This window comes from Apteryx mantelli, chromosome 3 (genome assembly GCF_036417845.1).
Source record: "Apteryx mantelli isolate bAptMan1 chromosome 3, bAptMan1.hap1, whole genome shotgun sequence".
In the NCBI taxonomy this organism is placed as follows: Eukaryota; Metazoa; Chordata; class Aves; order Apterygiformes; family Apterygidae; genus Apteryx; species Apteryx mantelli.
In genome coordinates, this window is record NC_089980.1 from 29,646,665 (window position 1) to 29,672,700 (window position 26,036).

Sequence of the window (26,036 nt, forward strand, 5' to 3'; positions counted from 1 at the left end):
AGAAGGGGGTAAGTAGAGGTGATGTTAGGTCAGTTTTCTTCTTGCCCAATCCTGGATCTGGTCCACTTCAGTATTTTTCAGAAGTTAGAGTGGCCTAACTATATTTCAGATATTTGTGAAATAACAAAACATGGAATACTTTGTCACAGCAGAAAGATGCAGTTATCTCTGGAACCAAACTCAAGAGCTGGCGGTGCAGTATATTGTCAACATTATAGAGAACTGAGATAATCAGAATGCAATTATTCAGATTAGAATATCGCTAAAAATAATACATAGTACATATAAAATACATATAAACTTACAAATTATGCCCTGCGACTGTTTCTGTCTGCCAATATCTCTAATTTAAGCTCCTCTGAGACAAAGAATATGACCAAGGCAAGACCTACTGATAAAAATATTTCATTTTTAAGATGCATTAAACCTTTTGCATCCATATTTTTAGTGACCTAATACTAGATTATGGTTTAAATAATAACTCCAGGATAATTTGAATTAAGCAGGAAAAATACGGGTTAAAGCTACTATAAAAATGAGATAAATAGTTATCGATATGCATGTATTGTTCATACAGCTAGGCTGCTAATGGGAAATTCTACTTGAGTACATTCTAGCTAGATAGACATAGTTTTTTTTATTATTTTTATTTTTTTTAACTCCCAATACCTTCTGTAACCTCAGTCTGTAGGGTAACTCAGAATAAACTCTGCAAATAGTGGATTTACATCAGCTGGTATAATAAGAGCACAATCAGGCATGTGATGTTCACAGTTCTATAGGCTGGAAGCCTGTATACTCAGCAGGATAGACTGGAGTAACAGAAGACCTACAATTTATGAAGCATGTAAGTACCTAAAGTAAGACATAAATAGAACTGGGATACACAAAATTCTGAACTTTAACTCAAAAGATTCCATTCACTTACCACCTGAACTTAAAAAGCCTCTCTCTTTTTCTGCTTTAAGCACTGAATTCCCCTTCTGCGCTTGGCAGAGTGGGCACCAAGCTGGCAGGACCAGACCCCGAAAGCCTGTGCTTCGCTGTTCAGCTCTCCTGAAATCCCAGCCCGGGGGAAGCCTCGGAACATGCCAACACACACAGGATCCTGCCATCTGCAAAATGCAGTTTAGGCTGCTTACATTCTTGAAGCAGCACCCATAACTTACCCATAATTTGTGGTCCAGCTGGTAAGGGTATTAACCTGGGAGGGTGGATCTTGGATGGGGTTTGCATTTTATCTAGTAAATAATGAATGAAAGAAATATAAAGACAACGAACTCCATGAAGCAGGAAACAGCGTATAATTTCCTCCTTCTGGGTAAGCGTCCTGGGCACTAGGCACTAACTTCACAATGTTTTATTTCATTCTGATATCTTTAATCTCCAATTATTTTCTGCACAAGTGGTCAAAAATATGGCATCTCTCTTGTAAGAGCCTATTTTCTTTATCAAATCAAGGTATAAATCTGTGGCTGACCACTATGAGGTTTGGATTTAAAGGAAGTAAGTGGAGCACTCTCATCAACCAGAGACAGGAATAAAGTCACCTGTTCTGAGCTTGGCAATAAAAAATTGCATAGGACCATGATGCTGTAGATCTGTAAACTTTGTTCATTCACCAAGTACTTTTAAACCCCACAACTGCTTTATTATAATTCCATTTCAACCAGATTTTTTTTATCCAGGTCAAAATCTGTCAGACACTGAGAAAACTACAAATTCTGAGTTTGATTATTACATAAAAAGAAAGAAAGAAAAGTGAATGTTGCCAGTATCCCAAGTGTTTCAGAATCTCTCTTACCAGCCAGGTGATAGATAAATCAGTTCTCTTCTTTCTCCATCTCTGAAAAATGGATAACATCTTCAAAGTAAAAAATATCTGAGTTTCAGGACAAAGTTTTATAAGGAATTTAGGGACAGATTTTTAAACTTGCTTAGTGTTTACAGATGTCTCTAGCTTTTTGAAATTCCATTTTTTAAAAATATGTAATGTAAATATGTTTAAATAATACTAAAAATTTGACTTTTAGGGAGACTTAGGGTAAAAGTACATTGTCATTGCGCTAAATAGAATTTTCACATATATGACTTTTTTTTTTTTTTTTTTTTTAAGATGAAGTGACTGAAAATTCTTTAGCTTGCTGAGTAAAACACATGGGTCTAAATCTTTAAATCCAAATGGATGCTTAGCAACTGATCTCTGGGATGGGAGGCAGACCAAGCTCTTCTGAAGGAAAATAAGGCATATAAGGCAACTTACTGAAGTCCTCTGGAGAAAACTGTACTGAGCAGTTTTGTCTACCCTAAAAAGTAAGCATTTAATTCTGCACTTTTACTGTTTTTTTTATGTAGCATAATTTCTAAAACTTCTGGAGAATGCTTAATACAGAACAGCTAGTTGGAGTAAATATTCCAACTAAAGAAGCACATACCTCAGGTCTGCCATTTGATCATGTATCCTTGATAGAAACCATTTGTGCACAATAAAAATGGCTAAAAGGAAAAAACAATAAACTTTATGGTTTTAGCTTATCAGTGTCTTGACTTAACAAGCACTTTCATTTTTCAGCTACTGCAAACATTAAACAAGAACCACGAAATCACTCTGGGAAGTATCACAGTTACATCTCCACTGTTTTCATGTATGCTGTCAGCTCTTATGCTTAAGAATGCCAGTGATCTTTTCATTCATCGTTTTCATCCTTTTGGCCACAGTCTGATCTATTCTACACTGTAAACCAAGTTACAATATACATAGTGTATTTGAGACCAGATGCTCATCTCCATCTTATCTTCTAAACAGTACAACTAACCTATCAGACAATGGTCTTTTGTAACTCATTGAATTATATCAGGAATAGCACCATTAAAATTAATGAACACCCATCAGCATAAAATGGAATTGAGAGACCTGAACCTGAAGTTCTAGAAAGCACACTAACATGCATAATAAATAATCAATTTTCCAATAGCATGGATTGTCTTTTTTTTTTTTTTTTTTTTTAAATGAAGGTGCATTACTACTTCCAAGAGCTCATATCTGCTTTCTTTCCCCACCATACAAAATATATTTGGCCATTCTTCCTGATCCCTCATTTATGTCTGGAACTCATTTCTACTTTAGGTTTTAACTTTACACCACAAACTGGTCTAAAATTCTAGAATTTCATGACTGAGTTATATAATTGGGAAGAGAAATGACTATTAACCTCTGTATTTATCCCATGTGTCTGTACCTGACTCTGGAACAAGATGCCCTGCAGAATCCAACTGTTCTTCCTTTCATAATCAAAAAGCACAGAAGTCTCTGGCCACTCTAGTGAAGTCTAGCTGGGTTAAGAAAAAGACCAGGTGCCAGCGATGAATGCTCTGGTGCTGTTACAGAAATAACAGACTCTGAACAGCTAAAACAACCTTGATCTGGAAAATAAACATTTAATGTTCCCTTTATGTCTTATAAAACTAAGCAGTCCCCAAAGCATATTAGTCTGCATTTACAAACACAGTGTGCAATGCTTTTTTTCAATTATAAGCACTTGCTGAGGGGTCTATTCTGTACATGTACTGTGTTCAGAATTCCCACAGAAGCCATCACTGTGCACCTTTTCTCCTGACCGCTTCTGGAGTATGTGTACCAGCATATACACTTATAATGGTAAGCTTACATTAATTTCAACAACATTAACAGCAATAAGCAGCAAAAAGGAAAATCTACATTCTTAATTTGCAGTTCACTGTAATTCTAAGAAAAGGTACTCAAACATTAAGTCAAGTTTCAGCAGCATGTCACTCAAATCATTTATCCTGGAACATGTTCTGTAAACTGAGGCTTTAATAAATATTTTAAATCTTTCTTTCTCACTTCCTTTTGCTAGTTTCACCTTTTTCTCTCCCCCCACCCCTTGCTTCAAATAAGATGTCAACTGTCAACTACTATAAATTTTTTCTCAGCATAGCAAATGGAGTATAGAATACACTGCTTTAGCTAAAAAAAATAAATCTCTCCTGGAAAAGCTGGAACAACTGCAAACGCATCCTGGCAAGGCCTTACTTCCCAGGGCATAGAATTTCCTTCTTCTACACATAAACACATAAAGCCCTACTAAACTAGCCAGTCTTTGGCAGATTTGAACTCAAGGTAAATAGTTTGAATCTTCATTATGAAGAGTGCATTCCTAATCAGACTTTCAAAAATTCTTCAGAGCAAGGATAATTTGTAAGCATTTGGAAATACACTACTAAATGGTAGGCTTTACTAGAAAAAAAATAATTAACACTAATTTATTTCAGGAAGTACCTATATATTTACATATTTAACTTAAGGATTATAATTATGGGACGTATTGTTCTATATGTTGAGAAAAAAACCAGATACCCTTTTCTATTCCTCATTGGCACATAATACTTACAGTACCTGCAGACTTTGAATTCTTCTCTTTTAAAGAAAGTTCTGTCATAAAACCTGCAGAATTCTGCAGATTTATCAGTATAATAAACACAGCTCAGCAGCTTTTTAAAAATGCTAAAACATATTAAGACTGAAACAAAATAGCAGTAGTTATAGCTACCATAGTTATAGAAATGTTTTTTGCAAACATGTACCACACTGACAACAGTAGACAATATTCAGAACTCTTCCTCTTTACACTAGTTGGGGGCTGAAAGTTAAAAAAAGGCTCTACCAATGCATACCCAGTGAATTTGCTGGCAAAGACTACAGTTGGACATCTCCATTTTTCTAAGACTGAATTACCTATCTCTTAGTGATCAAGATAAGCCAACTAAGCTTCCAGTACTGACTCTGACTGTGTAACATGGCCCTCGAATCGTGCAAGTCCACAGCAATCAGTAGCAGTTGGATGCATTAACTGACGCCTAAATTTGTTCTAAGTAGGCATTTGTTATATTTTTGACAGAATTTGTTAGATTATCATAATTGAACTTGTAATATGACTCTAGTGATGGTGCTTGACCCTTCTGGCCTGTTGGGGTGGGCGGGGGAAGGGGATGGAGGGAGTCAAGGCATCAGGGTACGGTGACGTTGTACAACGCACTGCTGCAAAGCTCCCTCAGAACGATGATCCACTCAGACTAATTTCCCTTACCGCCCAAGGTTTAGAATTGGTGTGGTGTGTCCCTCCAGCACTATGCTAAAGGACAGACATGATGCACAGAAGTGGAGAACCAGCTGGGTAAGAGAACGCAGACGTGCAACGTTACCGTAGCATACCAGTCCAGAGCACCTTATGCCAATTTTCTTCTACACTGAGAATATACTTCCAGTTAAACAAAATGCAAACATACACACACTCACACAAAGACATGTTAAAAGGAACAAATAGCTGATACTTGATCGTAAAATTATTCTCAGTACTTTTTCTGAAGCATTAATGTTTACTGTGGTTCATACAAAGAGCTAAAAGGGCTCTTCACTTGACTGCTGTAAGAGCTCCCTCTGCTGTTACAAAGGACTACCAGAAAACGTGCTCCATTAACACCGCATCTTTTTCATCTTCAAGCGGTGAATTTTCAAACACTCCATCCTGTGAGGTGATAATCGAGATGATCTCCTGAGATAACTTTTCATGTTTATTTTCTGCACATGCATCTGCTATCTTCTTCCAGCCTTCTACTCTACAGACTGTATCATTTAGAATCATCTGTTCCAATGTATCTGAGAAAGAAAAAAGAACATAAAAAGATCAAGCTTTTGGCCTGATCAGTGTTTTTACTATTCATATTAAGCACAGTGCACAAATCACTGTTTTTCTAGCTAGACTCTAAATCCTAAGATTAAAGACTAAGAGAGAGGAAAAAAAAAGATCAAACTAAAGACCCATAAGAAAAACAGTGTTTCTTTTAATTAAAAAGATTAAAGGCCAAAACCTCTGATTGCACTCAAAATCTCTTCTGAAACCCTTAAGAGCAATAGAATGACAGGGCAGTAGCAGACACTGAAGTTAAGGGCAGTTTACTGAAGCAAGACACAATAAACACAATAGACGCAAATAACTATCACCAGATAAAGAAAACCTAATTTTCAGAACTATTAGCCAAGAAAAATGCTTAAATCTAAAGATACATCCAGGCAGATACATATTAGCCTGTCTGCAGAGTAGTCTCAGGAGTTGGTGTCCACACAGCTTGTTGCAGCTCTCTGCCTTTGGTTTGAGTTCATGTTGCCTAGAGAGCTTCTGTCTCTGCGTCTGGCAGCATGAGCCCCTCTGAGGACTTACAACCCTTACAACAAAATAGAACTTTGGTTATTTTTTGTGTCCTAAGCAGTATGTGCTGAGGTTGCAGGCTGGCCAAGAACCAGCCTACAGAGGCTCTACTAGAAGCAAGCAAACTGCCTGCACAGCTATTTTGGCAGCAGCACTGCCCCAAGGAGGGCTCTATGCGACAGCAGACTGAATCTGTGTGGGGAAGAGCAAGCAGGAGGTACCCTGAAATTTGATGCAAGTAACCCTCACCTCTGTGGGAACTCCAAAAGATGTGAGAACGTACGATTTGATTCACTGTGAAGGAAAAGGTTTTATTCAGATTCCATTATAAACCCAGAGCACCACATCCCAAGTAATTTATAGGCTGAACTGGGATTCGAATTAAAATTTCTAACATAGGAAATGACTATCATCTCTCCTTATTTATTTTTTGCCTCTTGATACAAAGCTGGTTTGTTATTTCCCAGTTGGACTGAGAACTATGGTATTTTTCAAACCTCACAATAAAAGTTTGCAATTAACATTTTGCTGTGCTTACTTTTTTTGCTCATTTCCTCCAACAGCTGAAAGCCATGCTTTTTGTGATCAGTTGAAATAAGAGAGAGTACTGTAGACCCCACAGATGAAAGTGGTGGGTTTCTAAACCACTCTTGACTGAGAGAACAAATTAATTCAGTGGTAGGACAGTTTTCCAGTAGAAATAAGTAATCATCTAAAAATCAGATACCAAGATTATTAGGTATTTGCATATGGTCACCTCCCCCCTTCTTCACCATAAATGAACAAAACAATCTGTACTCTGCTCTCCCCAAACAGTGGAAAAGCTAGTGTGAGATCAAAATCTAATCTTCTTTCACTGGAAAAAAATGTATTTTAGAAATCTCATAAAATAAGGAGATTAACAAATACCAGAAAAGAACTAAACACCAAAAAACTTCCCTTAAATTTATTTGAAATAGGGTATGGAAATAAAAGAAGAATAGAAAACTATAACTTAACTGAACAATAGTCTAAGCAAAAACACGTATAGAAGAAATAGGGATACAGTCAGAAGGCAGCTAAGTAAAACAGAACATAGAAACAAACACAGGGCAAAACTGATGTGGGAATAAACTGCAACACATCCACAAAAAAAAGGCTTTTTTTGCAGTTAGTCTGCTTATGCAGAGACAGCACATCCCAAAGCAACGAAAGACCAAGTTCCTTCTTCAAAGGATTGCCCCTTTCTAGGAGTACCGCAAACCATAACCAAACCTGTATTCTGACAAAGTTCATGAATTAATGCTTTATCACAAGAGGGAGAGAACTCAGGAGGTGGAAACCTTGGAAATAAATATTATTCCTTAAACTTTTAAATGATCTTGAAATTGCAGGCTTGCTACAGTTCAGCTATGACAAACGTGGTCAACCTTAAACGTGATTCTTCTGGAGAACCAAACCAAAAATGTAATATACTGGTGTCAAAAGAAATGGTATTTTATGGTATTTCAGAGACATAAGTTGCATCACAAGAAAAAAAAAAAAAAGAACTACTTTCATATCAAATGTAATTTGTCAATTTTTATGTTACTTGGTTGAGAGACCACGTGGAAACCAAGACCAAAAATTCCTAGCAGGGCTCAAATGTTATAGTCTGCCTTACTGTCATCTTTCCTGAGATCTGTTTCTGCAATCCCTTCACCTTATTTATTTATTTGAACTTAAGTAAGATTAATGTAATGCTATCGGTATCTGCAGACTTTGCACCGATATAACATTCTGAAGAGCTCATCTGACACACTGAAGTGTCTCTTTTTCCCTTTTAGTAATGATTTGATTAATGAATTCATGATTGCATTAGAGAGGGCCAAATTAACCTTTGGTTTTGGAACTGTAGCTCTGAGAATTCCCACAAGCTGCCTCCTCCTCCTCCTCCTGGGGTCCTTGGCAAATTGTGGAGATTTTCAAGCACGCCTATCAGACGAAATTCCTTATTTCACATGCACTATGCAGCTTCCATTCTTAAAAACATGCGTGTATTGACATTATGATAAAATACATGGGGATATTTTAATGGAGCACTTGGGGGTCTTGTTAAACTTAATGACAAGAAGGCTGGATATCTGTATTCACTTCAAATGCCTTCTATACAAGTGTCGTCCAAAATGTCACTGTTAAACCTGAAATAAATACATGGTGGAACAATCATGAAAGACATTGAGTGCCTTATTATTTACCTAAAGAAAAAGGCTTGAGTTGCCGAATATAATCCACTGCTGTATAAATTTGGCCCTGCTTATATAGGCACAGAGCAACTTTTTTGTGTATACCAGACTGGTCATACACAATCTGAGCCAAAGCCAGGCATTTTGACAAGCTGCTTGGTTCCACTTTCCCATAGTCATAAATCACATCTCCTAACGCCTCAGAAAACATCAGCCTGAAGAAGACAAGGTAATAAAATAAACCAGCATTAATGATATGCTTCATAACTTTGGAATATTTCAGAATGAGCTCACACACAGCTGAATTGTGTATATGGGCGTGTATTTGCATGTATAAGTATTAGACTATACCCCTTCGGCTCCTCTGCACTTCTGTCCCTCTTACAGCCCTAACTCTATTTTTGAGAAAGTAGTCTCTTCCTTCCCTTCTTTGATTTCTCAGCTGCAGCAGAGAGTGCTCTGACAGCAGTGAAGGCAGGAGGCTCCGATGGGACATTTCTTTCAGTGCTAACCTCAGTGCCAGTCCACTGCAGCCAGGAGGAACAACTGCAGCCGTTCAGTAGTGCTGCACACAGGATATTCAAGGAACTAAGCTGCTGCTTACTAACAATGCATTTAATACTATGTTTCAGGGTGATGACATAACTAGCTAGCTCTAATTACTTTATGATGATGATTTCAGCATGCTGCGAGAGCATGCTGTAATGGTTCTTTCACATGCGTAGGACAGGTTATGGGTTAGGACTGAAACAAAGGTGATATTTAGATCCTGACACAAGGCAGTTTAGAATCTGAATTCAAAACCAAAATATGGGCTAACCTTTGAGAATACTGTCGCTCTTTTCAGATGGTTTTCAGCAGAGGGGCAACAATTACAGCTAATCCAATACCAGACTGTTCTGGTGGGATTTTCACCATTTCAGACAAATCTACACTGTACTAGAAAAACATATCTCTGACAGCTTCTTCAAAAACAAAAATGTAGAAACAGACCCTGTTCTAAAAATTCAAATATGATTGTATCCTATTTCTGTAAACGAAATATATAGGTCAAGGGCTGGTATAGGTTTTACAGATTAAAAATGTTTTCAGTGTAACTGTGTTCAAAACTGTGGATCTGGCACTGACAGCAACAATAAAATGAAAGAAATTAGTCTTCCACTAATTATAATTTTTTCATCCACAGAAGGGTGTGAAAATCTTATTTTTGTATAGTTTTTAACTACAATGCAAGACAAAAGAAGCTTGAACAAAACCGGAGTCTGCAATGCTGTAACAAAGGCTGACAGCAACCAAAACAAAACGTATTCTGCAGAGGTAGTTGTTGGTATTGCTCATTTGGCTATGCTCATAGTGAATTTAAGATTTAACAGTGGATTTAATAACAGAATCAAAAGAGAAATCCATTAATATATTTCTGGTTGTGTTTTGTTTGAGGGATTTTAATTTCAAGGAAAGGGAGAAAAGGCAAAGCCTCATGACTTGGGGAGGAAAGGGGGATGGCATAACCCCCTTGTTTATCTCAGTGCAGAAAAAACACCTACCTTTGCTGTGTAACCCAGTGTATTACTGTATTCAATTGTTTTTCAGACAATGCACATTTGACTGCATCCAGAGTCATGGCTGAATTTTGAGGCAATCCAGCCGCAGTACTTGAGCTTATGAGAGTGTCAAAATACTTCAGTAAAAGGATATTTCTTCCTTGAAGACAACCAACAGCTAGAGAGACAAAGAGAAAAGTCATTGGTTGAACACTCAAAAAAGTAGCTTTCACCATTTAAGACTTCTTAAGTTTTAATCTTTGTTTGCAGATACCCATTAAAACCTTTGACAACATTCTTACTAAATCTGTTGTGAGGTTGAGTCATCTCAGGTGCTATGTTAATCACTCCAAAATTAAGGTTGCTCAAAACTGAAGGCAGAGGGTTCATGACAACACTTTAGCATTGACAGGTAATGGGAAAGTCTCACAGAGATGTGTGCATCTTTAAAACATTTTTCTAGTGAGAATGTAGAGAATTACTGGGATGGCCTACCTATCTCTTTGGAAATAAAACACCTTCTGTTAAGGTTACAGAAAGCTCTCTGTAAACAATCAGAAAATGATGTCAGCTCTATGGTTATTAATAAAGATTAGTTTAACTTAGAGAGTCCTTGTTTTTGCCATTTTATTATTACTATTTATTATTTCTACTGCAATAGCGCAAATTAGGGTCACATCCCATTCTACAGAGATATGGGCTGTGATCCAAAGCATTTACAATGTAATGTTCGAACCCTACAAAATGTAATGTGCTTGCTTACTTTCAGGGTTATGGTAGCATAAGTTATAGGTGTATCAGTAAGATTCTCATGTAGTTGAAGCTAAGCGCATAAGCACATTTTTGCCAGATCACAACTTGCCACAGATTCATAATCTGATTTGTAATTCAGATCTGCCCCTGACCAGAGGGGGTTGGGGCCTTTGATCCCAGTGGCCCTTGATTGGGCGGTCAAGCACCCTGTGAGTCAGTGCTAGGGAGAGGCCTATATAAGAGCCAGGCCTAGAGCGCAGCTCCCAGAGCGCAGCGAACAGAGGCAGCGAACAGAGGCAGCAGTTTGCGCAGAAGGGCGCGTGAAGGGACGTGCGAAGGGACCTTCGTTTCTGTTCCCTGTGGTGTATGCTTCCTCAAGTATGGTCGTGACACGCCGCACAGCGCGTTCCCCAGTGGCTGTTGGAGTTGCTGTGTCAGAGGCTTGGACCCAGACTGGCCCTCTGACAGTAGATGCAGCTCTACAGGTCTCAGGCTGCAGGGAGTGCTTGGGGCCTCTCCGGGAGGCCTGGGCTGGCAGTCAGCTCTCCTGCAGGAGGTGTGCTGCTGTTGACGAGTTGTGTCGTCAGGTAAGGGAGTTACGGGAGGAGGTCAGTAGGCTGCGCAGCATCCGAGAAGCAGAGCAAGAGATAGACAGGGTATTCTCGGAGACTGTACAGCTCCAGGAGTCCCAAACCCCTGCAGCAGTGGAGTTGCCAGAGGGCTCTGTGCCGTGTGAAACGGTACATCATAACATCACAGAAGAAGGCTGGAAACTGGTCACTGCTCGTGGGAGGAGAAAGGCTCCTACTCCTCCTGAAGACCTGAAGCTGAAGAACAGGTTTAGTGCCCTCCAGGATGAGGAGGAGATGGGCATGGCTGCCAGGGAAGTAACCGGGACAACAGACCCTGTGCCCTACCGGAACACCCGGAAAAAGCGGCGGGTGATTGTTGTGGGGGACTCCCTGCTACAGGGGACGGAGGCATCTATCTGCCGACCTGACCTCTTGTCTAGAGAGGTTTGTGGCCTGCCGGGGGCTCGTGTGAGAGATGTCATGCAAAGACTGCCAAGGCTTGTCCACGCTTCGGACTATTACCCGCTGCTGCTCTTCCATGTGGGCACCAATGACACCAAGGGCAAACTGGAGACCATCAAGCAGGATTTCAGAGCTCTGGGGATGGTGGTCAAGGGTCTGGGAGCCCAGGTCATCTTCTCCTCAATCCTGCCAGTGAGGGGGATGGATGAGAGGAGGAGGAGACGGACTTTCCAGGTTAACGACTGGCTGTGCCGCTGGTGTTGGCAACAGGGTTTTGGTTTCTACGACCATGGGACCCTGTTTGAAGATCGACAACTGATGGCGAGAGATGGGATCCACCTCACGAGGCGGGGCACACAGGTCTTTGCCAACAGGTTGGCCAACCTGGTAAGGAGGGCTTTAAACTAGGAAAGATGGGGGAAGGGGAGAGTTATAGTGACAGGGTAGTTGGCAAAAGACTGCTCAAGTCAGGATGCCTCCAACAGGTGAATGCAGCCAGGGAAGTGTGCATGGGATGTGGCTATGGAGGACCCTCTTGTACCCCTCCTGGGAAACCTGCATGCTCGATCACCTCCCTGAAATGCCTGTACACCAATGCACGCAGCACGGGGAACAAACAGGAAGAACTAGAGATATCTGTGCGGTCGCAGGGCCATGATCTCATTGCCATTACAGAGACATGGTGGGATAGCTCGCATGACTGGAGTGCTGTCATGGATGGCTACGTGCTTTTTAGGAAAGACAGGCCAGGAAAGCGAGGTGGTGGAGTTGCTCTTTATGTGAGAGAGCAACTGGAATGTATCGAGCTGTGCCTACGGGTGGATGAAGAGTGAGTCGAGAGCTTATGGGTAAGGATCAAAGGGCAGGCTAGCATGGGTGACACTGTTGTGGGTGTTTACTACAGGCCACCTGATCAGGAAGAGGAAGTCGATGAGGCCTTCTACAGACAGCTGGAAGTAGCCTCACGATCACAGGCCCTGGTTCTCATGGGGGACTTCAACCACCCCGATATCTGCTGGAAAGACAACACAGCTAGGCACAAACAGTCCTGGAGATTCCTGCAGAGCATTGGTGACAACTTCTTGACCCAGGTGGTGGAGGAGCCAACAAGGAGAGGTGTGCTGCTGGACCTCGTACTAACAAACAAAGAAGGACTGGTGGAAGATGTGAAGGTTGGGGGCTGCCTTGGCTGCAGTGACCATGAGATGGTGGAGTTCAGGATCCTGCGAGGAGGCAGCAGGGCACCAAGTAGGATCGCAACCCTGGACTTCAGGAGAGCAAACTTTGTCCTCTTCAGGGACCTACTTGGAGGAATCCCATGGGTGAGGGCCCTGGAAGGAAGGAGTGTTCAAGAGAGTTGGTTAATATTCAAACATCACCTCCTCCAGGCTCAAGAGCGGTGCATCCCTATGAGTAGGAAGTCAAGCAAAGGAGGTAGGAGACCTGCATGGATGAGCAAGGAGCTCCTGGCAAAACTCAACCAGAATAAGGAAGTCTACAGAAAGTGGAAAGGGGGACAGGCCACTTGGGAGGAATATAGGAATGTTGTCAGAGTATGCAGGGATGCGACGAGGAAGGCTAAGGCCCGTTTGGAATTAAATCTGGCTAGAGATGTCAAGGACAGCAAGAAGGGCTTCTTCAAATACATCAGCAGCAAGAGGAAGACTAGGGAAAATGTGGGCCCTTTGCTGAATGGGGTGGGTGCCCTGGTGACGAAGGATGCAGAGAAGGCAGAGTTACTGAATGCCTTCTTTGCTTCAGTCTTTACTGCTCAGGCCAGCCCTCAGGAACCCCAGACCCTGGAGGCAAGAGAGAAAGTCTGGAGAGAGGAAGACTTTCCCTTGGTGGAGGAGGAGTGGGTTAGAGATCGTTTAAGCAAACTTGACACCTACAAATCCATGGGCCCTGATGGGATGCACCCACGAGTGCTGAGGGAGCTGGCGGATGTTATTGCTAAGCCACTCTCCATCATCTTTGAAAGGTCATGGAGAACAGGAGAGGTGCCCGAGGACTGGAAGAAAGCCAATGTCACCCCAGTCTTCAAAAAGGGCAAGAAGGAGGACCCAGGGAACTACAGGCCAGTCAGCCTCACCTCCATCCCTGGAAAGGTGATGGAGCAGCTCATCCTGGAAGCCATCTCCAAGCATGTGGAGGAAAAGAAGGTGATCAGGAGTAGTCAGCATGGCTTCACCAAGGGGAAATCATGCCTAACCAATCTGATAGCCTTCTATGATGGAATGACTGGCTGGGTAGATGAGGGGAGAGCAGTGGATGTTGTCTACCTAGACTTCAGCAAGGCTTTTGACACTGTCTCCCATAGCATCCTCATAGACAAGCTCAGGAAGTGTGGGTTAGATGAGTGGACAGGGAGGTGGATTGAGAACTGGCTGAATGGCAGAGCTCAGAGAGTTGTGATCAGTGGCACAGAGTCTAGTTGGAGGCCTGTAGCTAGTGGTGTCCCCCAGGGGTCAGTCCTGGGTCCAGTCTTGTTCAACTTCTTCATCAATGACCTGGATGAAGGCACAGAGTGCACCCTCAGCAAGTTTGCTGACGATACAAAACTGGGAGGAGTGGCCGATACGCCAGAGGGCTGTGCTGCCATTCAAAGAGACTTGGACAGGCTGGAGAGGTGGGCAGAGAGGAACCTCATGAAATTCAACAAAGGGAAGTGCAGGGTCCTGCACCTGGGGAGGAATAACCCCATGCACCAGGACAGGTTGGGGGTTGACCTGCTGGAAAGCAGCTCTGCTGAGAAGGACCTGGGAGTGCTGGTGGACACCAAGTTAAGTATGAGGCAGCAATGTGCCCCTGTGGCCAAGAAGGCCAATGGTATCCTGGGCTGCATCAGAAAGAGTGTTGCCAGCAGGTCGAGGGAGGTGATTCTCCCCCTCTACTCAGCCCTGGTGAGGCCACATCTGGAGTACTGTGTCCAGTTCTGGGCTCCCCAGTACAAGAGGGATGTGGCACTACTGGAGCAAGTCCAGCGAAGGGCCACAAAGATGATTAGGGGACTGGAGCATCTCTCTTATGAGGAAAGGCTGAGAGAGCTTGGCCTGTTTAGCCTGGAGAAGAGAAGGCTGAGAGGAGATCTTATCAATGTGTACAAGTATCTGAAGGGAGGGTGTCGAGAGGATGGGGCCAGACTCTTTTCAGTGGTGCCGAGCGACAGGACGCGAGGCAATGGGCACAAACTGAAACACAGACACTTCCATCTTAACATGAGGAAAAACTTTTTCACTGTGAGGGTGACAGAGCACTGGAACAGGTTGCCCCGAGAGGTGGTGGAGTCTCCTTCTCTGGAGATATTCAAAATGCGCCTGGATGCAATCCTGTGCAATGTGCTCTAGGTGACCCTGCTTGAGCAGGGGGGTTGGACTAGATGAACTCCAGAGGTCCCTTCCAACCTCAGTGATTCTGTGAAATATTAGCTTATCACAGTTCTTCTCTCAGTTATTGCTTTGAACTTGAACAAAAGCCAATAAAACATGCACAGAAAAAAAGTTGATCTTGCAAAGTTTAGCCATGCCCCTATGGCTCATTCCAGAGGAAGAACAAAATATTCAGCTGCTTCAGCCTCTGTCCTCACCAATATCACTATCTTTTACATTTCCAAATGCAAACCAAAAAATTGACAGGAGGATTAAACTATAAAAGATGACTTTGCATTTATCTGGGGTATTTAAAAATCCTGATTACTTTTTATAAACCTAAAACTGATATAGATTTCAGAAACTGATTTTAATGAAGCTAATTAATTTTAATGAAGCTAATATTGCTCTATGGTTCAAGAAGCTAGGCTGTCTGAAGAGGCCATGTTAACACACAGAACAGTAAGGACTGGAATTTCAAAACAGTGGGTGCACTTTTGTCCTTGTATATTGCACATAATTTATCAGTAGAAATAAAGCAGGTTCTAGAATTACTGTAGGAACAGCTTTATACTGACTACATCTGATCTGCACTAAACAAAGGGGGTAACAGAAAATTATACTTCTGCAAACCCTGAACTCCAAAATGATTGAAAAGGCTCTGACCGTAACATAAGGAAGTCTATTAGCTGGTCATATCTTCATCAGCCAAATTAGTTCTGAAAGCTGTACACTACTGTTTATGTTCCATTCTTTCCCTTAACCCATCACCTACCCCAATACCTTACCAACAGCAAGAAAAGCAGTGGCTGAGAGTCAGCTATGCCCTGCTTTGCACCTCTTTGTCAAATGTTAAGGACATTCCCTAAGGAGAAGAAAAGCCCTATAGCTTTACTTATCTTCAGTTAGAATGTTAAGTGTAAACTTCAAACCCACATAAACAATTCTCATTTGATAAAGACCAAATTCCTAACCACTGAAATGACTAAACTGATATCAACTAAACCCCTCTAATAAGCAACCCAGTTATGTATTCCCAGTCGAAATTCTCACGTTCAAATTTCCTCAGAGTTTCCTCATTAAGGAGAATTCCTCTAGAAGAGTTTGCTGCAGAAGTTGCTGCAGCATCATACTGACCACTTGAAAGTAATTCACTGAACCGAGAAAGAGAAAGGAAAAAAAATAAGGAACATGATCTTTTACAGGAATACTAAATAAATACACAACATATGTAAAAAGGTTGGCTGATGGGATAGTGATCTAGTCAAGAAGCTCAAACACTAAAAATACTGCAAAATGCTGTGATAAAGATGTACCAGATTTAAATGTATCTATTTTAAAGCTTTGTAAGAAGCAGCAGCTTTGTTTCCCCACGCATCTGATTACCTTTCTTCTGCCTCACTACCTAGTACTCTGGATGGTGGCCATAATGAGAACTGGAAGGGAATTATCAATGGGGAAATCTTACCAAAAAAGAGAGTCACAAAAAGTATTTAGAAGAAGAAAAGAAATGGATGATGCTGAAAGAAATGGTGTTGGCTGAGGATAGGAGAGGAAAGCAAAACAGAAAGCAATCCAGACTGTAATATTCAAGGCCACATGAGTTAACTGAGTAAGGCAACAGAAATTTGTCCTGTGCCTGCCTAGAATTTGTTGGCTATATTCCTTAAGAACTCACTGAGCACAAAGGACACAACACTTTCTCAAGCTACTATTAAAGTTGATGCTTCCATGCAAAAATCACATGATGTAGGGCAAAGTAGGGACACAATCTTGCTTCAAATAACTCAATTAAGAAAAGACAAATGACACCATTTCTTCCAACGACAACCAAATAATAGTGATAGCAGCCACTGAATGCCATCACCCCGGGTATGTCGCTATTGCCTGTGTCACCCAATGGCCAGTATCTTAGACTTTCTCTCAGCAGGCTGACCCATTTCACTCCAAGTATCAATCTGCAGAAAAAAGCTGCTTGTTTCAGAACTGGAAACAGAAATCAACTTATATTTCATTATGTGTCTTGTAAAACTCTGTGATTTGGGAGGCACTAATATAACTCATCAGTGGCCAAGAATAGGATAGAGCTGTTTCTTTTTAATGGTTTCTGTGTCCAATTCTGGGCTCCCCAGTACAAGACAGACATGGCACTACTGGAGGGAGTCCAGTGGAGGGCTACAAAGATGATTAGGGGACTGGAGCATCTCTCTTATGAGGAAAGGCTGAGAGAGCTGGGCCTGTTTAGCCTGGAGAAGAGAAGGCTGAGAGGAGATCTGATCAACATGTACAAGTACCTAAAGGGAGGGTGTCGAGAGGATGGGACCAGACTCTTTTCAGTGGTGCCCAGTGACAGGACGCGAGGCAACGGGCACAAACTGAAACACAGACACTTCCATCTTAACATGAGGAAATACTTTTTCACTGTGAGGGTGACAGAGCACTGGAACAGGCTGCCCAGAGAGGTTGTGGAGTCTCCTTCTCTGGAGATATTCAAAACGCGCCTGGATGCAATCCTGTGCAATGTGCTCTAGGTGACCCTGCTTGAGCAGGGGGGTTGGACTAGATGATCTCCAGAGGTCCCTTCCAACCTCAACTATTCTGTGATTCTGAGATTCTGTTAAATAGCAGGCTATATCAAATGAGTTGATGAGCATACTCTGAATTTTTAGTATCAAAGGATTATGTATTAGCAGTGAGATCTAGGCACCTAGAAGTAAACAACTGCATTACTGGGATTTTCAAAAATATCCAATGCCCAATTTGCATCATGTATCTGTACAGTTTCGAAAATCCTGTAAGTTGTATGTTTTCACCTGTAGATAGAAAATATATTTAAAAAAACCTTGTCAGCATTTACACCACAAGGAAGCAAACAAGTCAGAAACATCTCAACAGCTGGTCTTTCAATTTTGGTCACAGAAAAAGGGCCAAAGAAGAGCCTCTGAGTTTGGACCTAGGTGCAAAGTAGAACAGTGTGCAGAAATTAATGATGTACTATTTGCTTCACTTTTTAAGTGGATAAACAACCGACAATGTGCAAGGCTGCAACTCCAGCAAACACCAAAAGGGTCATAAAAAGCAGAAAAACCTGATGTGTCCTGGAATGACTGCATTCAATATGCTACATTAACTGTAATGTAAACTGCTAATACAGAGCACTATGCAACCATAATCTTTTTACCTTTCAAAGTATTCAAGCAAATCTTCAGCCACTTTACTATGGACATCAAGAGCTGAAATATAAAACATGTTAGGATAACCACATTATTACCTCAATGAGCTAATTATAGTTAAAATTGCTTAAATAAAATAAAATAAATAAGAAAACATATAATTAAGACATATACTTTATACTGAGGGTATTTTCTTGTATTTTTAAAAAACAAACAATCTCCCTAAGAGGATGTTTGTTTAGGACACACCTTTCACCACATCAGTTAAAATTTAAGACAGTTTTACCACCAGTGCCCTCAATCAAAGTTGCCAGAGACAGAAATAAAAGACACCACCCTAAAGACCAAACTTTTTGTCCACTACAGCTGATTATCTAGACTCATATTCTCATTTTTGATAATATTGTCATTTAATTTTTAATGATTTCACCTCTTTCATCATTTTTATTTTCCACAATCTGAGAGAGGAGATCTTGCAGGGTGATAGTCTTGGCTGATTTTGCACAGGCAGAAATAACATTTGCAACTAACAAAATTCTAGTATATCTATGGATAAAGAGGAAAACAGGTATGTGATCAGTACAGTTACATCAGCCAAGAAATATTCACATAACAGTATCAAGAATATCTGCATTAAAAATTGATTCATGTACTCAGTTTAATACACCAGACAAAAAGAAAGGCTATGTGACATTGGGAACATATCTAAAGTAAAAATGAGAATATATTGCAGATATGCACTTGTACCTGAGCTTCAGCTTTTCTCTTTCTGCTTCAGCTGTATCTCGTAAGGCCAGTAAGCACAGGAGTTCTTGTTCTAACTCCATCTTTTTCTTCCAAGGGATGTATTTTATTTCCCTTTCTTTTTTCAATTCTAGCATCTTTCTGTCTAGCTGAGCAAGGTGTTTAGAAAGAGCATCCAAGTTGAGTGATTCTTCTATACTGAGACCTGTGGGAGAAGAAAATGCCTTTCACAAGTTCCTGACTGCTCTGTTGTGAGTCTCTTCCCGGTCTTTCTTTTGAGATACAGTCCTACTATATCCCTTTTGGACCACCTCAAGTCGCAAGATGCAAGAGAGAGAGAATATCATTAGATCCCTCCGTATTTTGTCCTCTTTCTTTCCTAACAATTCCTTATATCTGATTTGCTTTTCTGACTGCTGTCGAGTGCTGAGCTGACATTCAGTCTCATAAGGTTCTCCTGCATTTCTTTACATTTGGCTCTCATCCTTGCCATCCTGAATACCCCAGTACCATCAGCAAAGATGACATGCTTTTCTAGATCATTTATTGGCATGCTAAATAGTATAGATCCCCTGCCTCCATTAGGAAGACTGACCTCTTACTCATACTCTCCATTACCTATCTTTTAAATATTTATTTATTGAGGCAAAGACTTTCCCTCTTACCCTATGGCTGCCTGATTTCCTCCAAAGACTTTCCTGAAGCCTTTTGAAAATTCAAGATTGTATCACTTATGTAATCCTATCCTTCGAAAGAACTCTAACGGATGTGCAGAGCAGGACTTCCCTTAACAAAGGCCATATTCACTCTTCGCAAACAAACTGTATTTATCTGGGCATCTACTTATTCTGTATTTCTTCCCAGTTTTCTTAGTTTGCCCTGTTTGGATCTTAGTCTTAGAGATCTGTAGTTCTCTGAAATCTCTCCTGGAGTCCTTATTTGAAATGGGCATCACATTTGCCATCTTTCAGTCCTCCTTTAAGACTAGCAAAATATTAGATTTACCTGGGATGGGCTTAGCAGAATTTACTGTTTTCCCTGGGGTGTCAAAGTTTTTAGAGGGTACCTTTCTTACGTTTTGAATTCTCAGTATCAGATTTTGAATTTTTGCAGAATTCTTCTCAATAGCCTTTATCCTGAAAAAGGAAATACTTCCTGGAGTTTGTTTTTTTTTTTTCCCCCCTCCATTTTTACACATCAGACTGCAAGAACATCAGGACCAAAAATTGTTGAACTGGGCTTGCTGTTGTACCATTCTGCTGTTCTCAGTAAAGCCTCTCCTCCACTTTGCTACATTATTCTATTTGAAACTGCATATGGCAAGGTAACTGTCTATTTTGAGAAGCCTATCACATAAATGCAGCTATATAACAATACTTCCTAAATATAAGACCGTAAACTGAGGAAAATAAAGTAATCCGTTCTCTGGTTTGTATTTCTCAACCTAATACAATGTATATTAGCAACGAACATTCACTTCAGGGCTATACTCTTTTCACAAGTGGAGAGAATCTGCATGTTTAACTCACAAGCAAAGCCTCCACTAACTTTAACTGAAGTTTGACCGCACTGGGATCTGATGAGCAGAAGTCTAAAAGCACACTTTAGCAATGGTTTACACAATCATTGGGAGCTTCCATACAAAAAAATAAGAGAACCATTTAGAAAAATACAAGTGTGAGAAACCAGCAACAACTAAATTATTTTACATCTCAAGTAAAACAATACATTTTGCTCTAAACATTATTAGAGATAACTTACTTGTCTTCAAACTCCACTGCTCTTTTCCTGTAGTATAACAGAATTGTGGGCTCAGATGCCAGAACTTTTAATCTCCTGTGAAGAAAAAATGCATTCTTTCAGCCATTCTTGATTGTGGCAATAAATGTCTCGTACTCCTGCTTGATTGAAATCAGGATGTTCTTGTATGCAGTAACATACTCTATTATCTGTAAATGTATTTTTGGATGCAATATTTATACTGAGATAATTAACAGAAAAAAAAACTTTCTGGAACTTTCTAAAGAGCACGATAGATTTACAGTAAAATAACAATGCAAAAATAGCACTTCTTAGATCAAGCTCCATAGCGCTGCTCTAATAAAAAAGAAGCCCCCAAAACAAATAAATAATATTATTTAAGTTGATGAAAATACAGAAAAGCTTTACATGGTGAAAGACAGGCCCCAAACATCCTTCAGATTCATAACCACAAATGTTATTAAAACTAAGGCAATCATCATTTATTTCGACAGCTGCAGATACCATTTTCATGTAACAGAAGATATTTTCTCCAGACAGGCACTAACTCTCCATAACACTTATAGGTGTGGAAAACCAAAGTAGCAAGGGCTGTGCATTTTAACAGCTTAAAATATCAGCCCAACTCAAGATTTAAAAGCCCACCTGGCAGCCCTTATTCCTAGCTATCTGAAAAATTAGCTGTGCAGGAAATCTCCCCCCTCTCTCCCCCCCACCACTTTTTTTCCTTCCCGCCTTGTCATCTCCCATCTCTGTGGCTGAAAAAGGCAGAGAGAATCTGACAGGCAAGAGCGGGCATCCTTCAAAAGCTTCACCAACAATTTTTCACCTGAACTGAAGGGCAGTTAATATTAGTACAGGGGATATGGTGTTTATGTCATGATCTTTTTAGTTAAGTGGGAATAGGTTTTCCCCTGTTTTTGGACAACTTTATAATGTTTTATCATTTCAAAACTGCCATAAAATTAACACAGGTGGTTATCAAGCACAAATCCTACTATAATATAATTTCTGCTGGTATGAAGTCATCATTATGGCTCCTATTTGACTGCAGCATACGCAGGGGACATGCATGAAAAATGGTTCAGAATCTATGGCACACCAAGCCCTGATCCCTGTAACAATGCAAACAGGCCACAGTCAGTCTGACCGCTTATATCCTTTTTCCCAGAAGAAAAAGCATCATCAAAGCACTCCTTATTTGTTAGTCTTGCCCACCGCTCATTTACCTGGAAAATACTTGTTACCTTGTCAAATGCATTTCTGTATATAATGTAATACTGCTCAGGTGGTCCTTGCTCAGTACAACCCACTTTCTCAATTTCGGTCAATATGTATCTTTGTACGCTCTCCAGAAATCTCGTCTTTCTCAAAAACAATTGGAGGCAAGACAGAGCGTTTATCTCCTCCAGGGCTATGGTTTGGCATAGCTGCCTAGGACCTTCTTTGCTTACAGAAAGCGTACACCTCTTCCCTCCTTTGTTCAATAGCTGCCCAAAATCAAAACCTGGAATAAAAACTGAAATTGTTGCAATAGCATCAGCTAATACTCATGTATTCAAGTTTCAGCCCTTTCTCTAAAATAGTAAACTCACAAACAATAAAACATCTCCTAATTAGCCATTTCCAAATTAATGTAAATCTCAATGCTGTTCTGTTCCTAACTTACCCATGGCCTTCCCAATTCTAAAGGTATTTACTCTTAAAACCCAGATACACTTGGCCTTGATCTTGGGGAATCTACAGCTGGCACGTGGCTGTGGGAGCAGGCAAAGCTTTAAGCTGCCTCCACAGCCCGAACCTAGGGGAACGCCCCGATTCGTGGGCCTTTCCGCTGCAGCGCAGCCCCGCAGAGGCAGAGCCAGCCTGAAGAAAACCACCTCCCGGAAAAGCAAGGCAGGGCAGAAGGCCACCGCGAAGGGCAGGCAGCGTGTGCGCAACGCACCTCTGCGAAGACAAGCCTGGCCTGCGCACCTACGCGCACGTACACGCGTACATATATAGGCAGATACAGGAGGACACAGGACAGAACGAAGACGGCCACCGTGGCGCTGATAGCGCTGCCTCGCGCCTACCCGACCGCCCCCAACCGCCGCCCGCGGCCGTTGGTGGCTACCGGCGCGCGAGGCGGGGCGGCATGCGGAAGAGCCAGCCCCGGTGCATTGTGGGCAACGCAGTTCCCCTCCCACCTACGTCCGGCTTCCGACTACGACTCCCATGAGGCGCCTCGAGCGGAGGGCGGGAACTACGCCTCCCAGCAGGCCTCGGCAGGGCCCGGGGCGGCGGTGCGCGTCGGGAGCCGTAGTCGCGGCGCAGCGCGCCGCCCCTCGTCTGCCGAGGGTGGAAACCCCGTGCGGGGCGGCGCGGCGCCCTTTCGGGGAGCCGCCATTCCGCGAGCCGGACGCTGGTGAGGCCTCGCTCCGCTGCGGCGCGTGGTGCCTGGGCCCGCCGCCCCTCGTCGCCCCGCCATGCAGATCTTCGTGAAGACCCTCACGGGGAAAACCATCACTCTCGAGGTGAGGCGCCCGGGGCGGGCCGCGCGGAGTGCCGCCGTGCGCGGGGGAAGGCCGGCGCCGCCTGCCCGGGCTGCTGCGTGGACGTCGGCGCGGCTCCCGAGCCCCCGCGGCTCGAGCGGCCTCCGTTGGTGAGGCCGAAATTTCTCGTGGTTATCCTGCTCTTTCCGGCTATTTGAAAGGCCAAGTACGGTTTTGATTGTGGAAATACGGCCTCTGGGGTTTTGCTTTCTTTCTCTATACGGAATTGACATCGATTTACTGGTTGCAGTGAACAAATGAGGTAGGATACGGTGTGTAGGTTGCACTCAACTTCTTACACCACATCAAGATTTACACTAACCGCATACATTTTTTTTCCTAATCTTTAACATCGTTTCGTTTTCTAATAGGTTGAGTCTTCTGATACAATAGAAAATGTAAAGGCTAAGATCCAGGATAAGGAAGGTAAGTTCAAAATGTATTTTTTTCATTATCTTTTCAGTTCAAGTGGTGTATTTCTTATGCAGATAGGATTGCCTGGCTCACTTCATTTCTTATTTAATCTTGATTTATTGTTAGGAATTCCTCCTGATCAGCAGCGACTGATTTTTGCTGGTAAGCAGTTAGAAGATGGACGCACACTGTCCGACTACAATATTCAAAAAGTGAGTAGAAAAGGTCAATAGAATATTATAGTAGTACAAACTAACTAGTATTATAGGAGCAGACTGACATTTGCTGTTGAGCCTAAGAAGTGCTTCAGATAAACTGAACTATGTTATTTAGATTTAGGTAGCACTTCTAACTTGGGAAATACTGATGCTAAGACTAGATTTGTCAGTTGCTGCAGTTGACAGTATAGTTTCAGGACAAAAGTTAACATATTTAATAGTTTCCACTTCCATTGCTTCCCTTCTGTCAGCTCCTGGCACTGCTCACTCTGTGGTGAGCTAATTTAGGGAGCTAATGTGAAAGCTACTGCTCACAGATTGACTGCAAGGTGAGGCCAGATGAGCAGCAGTGCCAGTAGAAAGGAAGGAGGATAGGATTATCATTTTTTGGCAATAAATAGCTGACAGATTGGCTTAGTTGTATCATGAAACTGCATCCTGCATATATTAGAATCAAAGAATGTAGTTGCAGTAGACTTTATAATATTTGAACCATTATGGAGTTTGGGATGCTGCAGCACACAGTTCACTCGAGTTTGTTCATTTGCAAACTTGGTAGCAAAAAAATCTTTTTAAAACTTTTCTAGTTGGCTGGAGCTTGAAATCTGCTACTTAAATACTTTCTGTAAGTAAAAGAACAAGCCTGTGTAAATGCTAGTCCTCACTTGAGAAAGAATTCTGAATCTATATAATGTGTTTTATAAATAGGAATCAACTCTTCACCTTGTGCTGAGACTTCGTGGTGGTGCTAAGAAAAGAAAGAAGAAGTCTTACACTACTCCCAAGAAGAACAAGCATAAGAGAAAGAAGGTTAAGCTTGCTGTGCTCAAGTATTACAAGGTAAGCAGAACTACTTCTAGGGGAATTTTGGTAAGAGCTTAGCTCTGAGTAAAGCTGGAGAACCTCACAGATTTTGTGCCATGTGGTAACAGAAAGGGACAAAATGGTTACAAAATGTGAGGATAGCGTTCTGGGCATGTAACTAGACTTCATATAGCCTGGCGCATTTCAAGTCTTTCTCTTTGCAAATTCTCTCTTAAATAGCAGAGAAACTGACAGTTGCCCTCAGGCACTTCCAGACTTTGCTTTGGGAAGTTTAATTACCACAAAACGCTTTGCCAAAGAAAATACTGAAAAATCATGGGTGCTAAAAGGTGGTGAATATATATGAGATATTGCCTCTTTGCCATTTACAGGTGGATGAGAATGGCAAGATCAGTCGTCTGCGCCGAGAGTGCCCTTCTGAGGAGTGTGGAGCAGGAGTCTTCATGGCTAGCCACTTTGACAGGCATTACTGTGGCAAATGCTGTCTGACATACTGCTTCAATAAACCAGAAGACAAGTAAATGTACCATACAATAAAAATCTGAAGTTCTTTAAGGTTTGAGGATTTATTTCTCCTTCCACCATATTTCTTCTTCATTGATAAGCAAGAGGAATGTACAAAACTTTGAATGTTGATTGCCAGCTAGGGTTTTCTGTACTTTGACTCTTAAAAACTGAAGCAAGAACTTCAGTTTTCTAAAGAGCTGCTTTAGGTTAGAGACTTTATTTTTCTTAGCTCTATAATGCAGCAGTATGTTAAAATAGCAGAGGATTCAGCTAAACAGACTTATGTTCCTGCTGAAGAATTTTCCTTCTAGGTTGCTAATTGATTTTAGTAGTGTTAGCTAGCAGTGAAGGCCTAGTTCTAGTCCTTTTATTCTAGGCTATTTATTAAGATACTAGTTTGTCAAATGAGATTTGCTGCCATTTTCAACCCATGCTTAGATACTTGAGCTACACTACCTATTATGTTGAATATATTTATCCCAGTTGGAAAAGTTTAGCTCTTCAAGAGAAGAATACTTCTTTAGATTTTTGCTCTAGACTTCTTTTTCAGAGTGGGTTTGCTTTCCTAAGGAACTTGAAAGGATAACATATGACCAGGGTAACAAAATGCCCGAGCAAAAGGCAAGGGCTGTAGCCCTGCCCATCTCTACGTGAGGCTTATCTAACAGAAAGTACCATACACATAATAGAAGCAACCTCCCTAAGCTTATTTTCAAAAATACTCTTCTCTCTA

The 26,036-nt window shown here is 41.5% G+C and overlaps 2 protein-coding genes across 2 annotated transcripts; one reads left to right on the forward strand and one right to left on the reverse strand.

The window, feature by feature from the left end:
• Window positions 1–5,031: 5,031 nt before the first annotated feature.
• CLHC1 (clathrin heavy chain linker domain containing 1) lies at window positions 5,032–22,665 on the reverse strand. Its single transcript, XM_067294560.1, is given in 13 exon segments — window positions 5,032–5,701; window positions 6,766–6,939; window positions 8,444–8,646; window positions 9,976–10,150; window positions 10,468–10,516; window positions 16,134–16,323; window positions 18,309–18,360; window positions 18,731–18,846; window positions 19,048–19,249; window positions 20,050–20,180; window positions 20,806–20,993; window positions 22,053–22,164; window positions 22,166–22,665. Coding segments are annotated over 13 exon segments (1,887 nt in total). The 5' UTR covers window positions 22,234–22,665; the 3' UTR covers window positions 5,032–5,474.
• A 492-nt stretch (window positions 22,666–23,157) lies between these two features.
• On the forward strand, window positions 23,158–25,351 carry RPS27A (ribosomal protein S27a). The gene is made up of 5 exons (XM_067293020.1): window positions 23,158–23,321; window positions 23,711–23,765; window positions 23,880–23,965; window positions 24,680–24,811; window positions 25,168–25,351. The coding sequence occupies exons 1-5, from the start codon at window positions 23,274–23,276 to the stop codon at window positions 25,315–25,317; spliced, it is 471 nt and encodes a 156-aa protein (XP_067149121.1). The 5' UTR covers window positions 23,158–23,273; the 3' UTR covers window positions 25,318–25,351.
• The last annotated feature ends 685 nt before the right edge of the window (window positions 25,352–26,036 follow it).

Coding starts and splice junctions, on each gene's coding strand:
- RPS27A (XM_067293020.1), top strand. CDS start 23,274: ATGCAGATCTTCGTGAAGACCCTCACGGGGAAAACCATCACTCTCGAG. Junction 23,322..23,710: donor GGAAAACCATCACTCTCGAG/GTGAGGCGCCCG, acceptor GTTTTCTAATAG/GTTGAGTCTTCTGATACAAT. Junction 23,766..23,879: donor TAAGATCCAGGATAAGGAAG/GTAAGTTCAAAA, acceptor ATTTATTGTTAG/GAATTCCTCCTGATCAGCAG.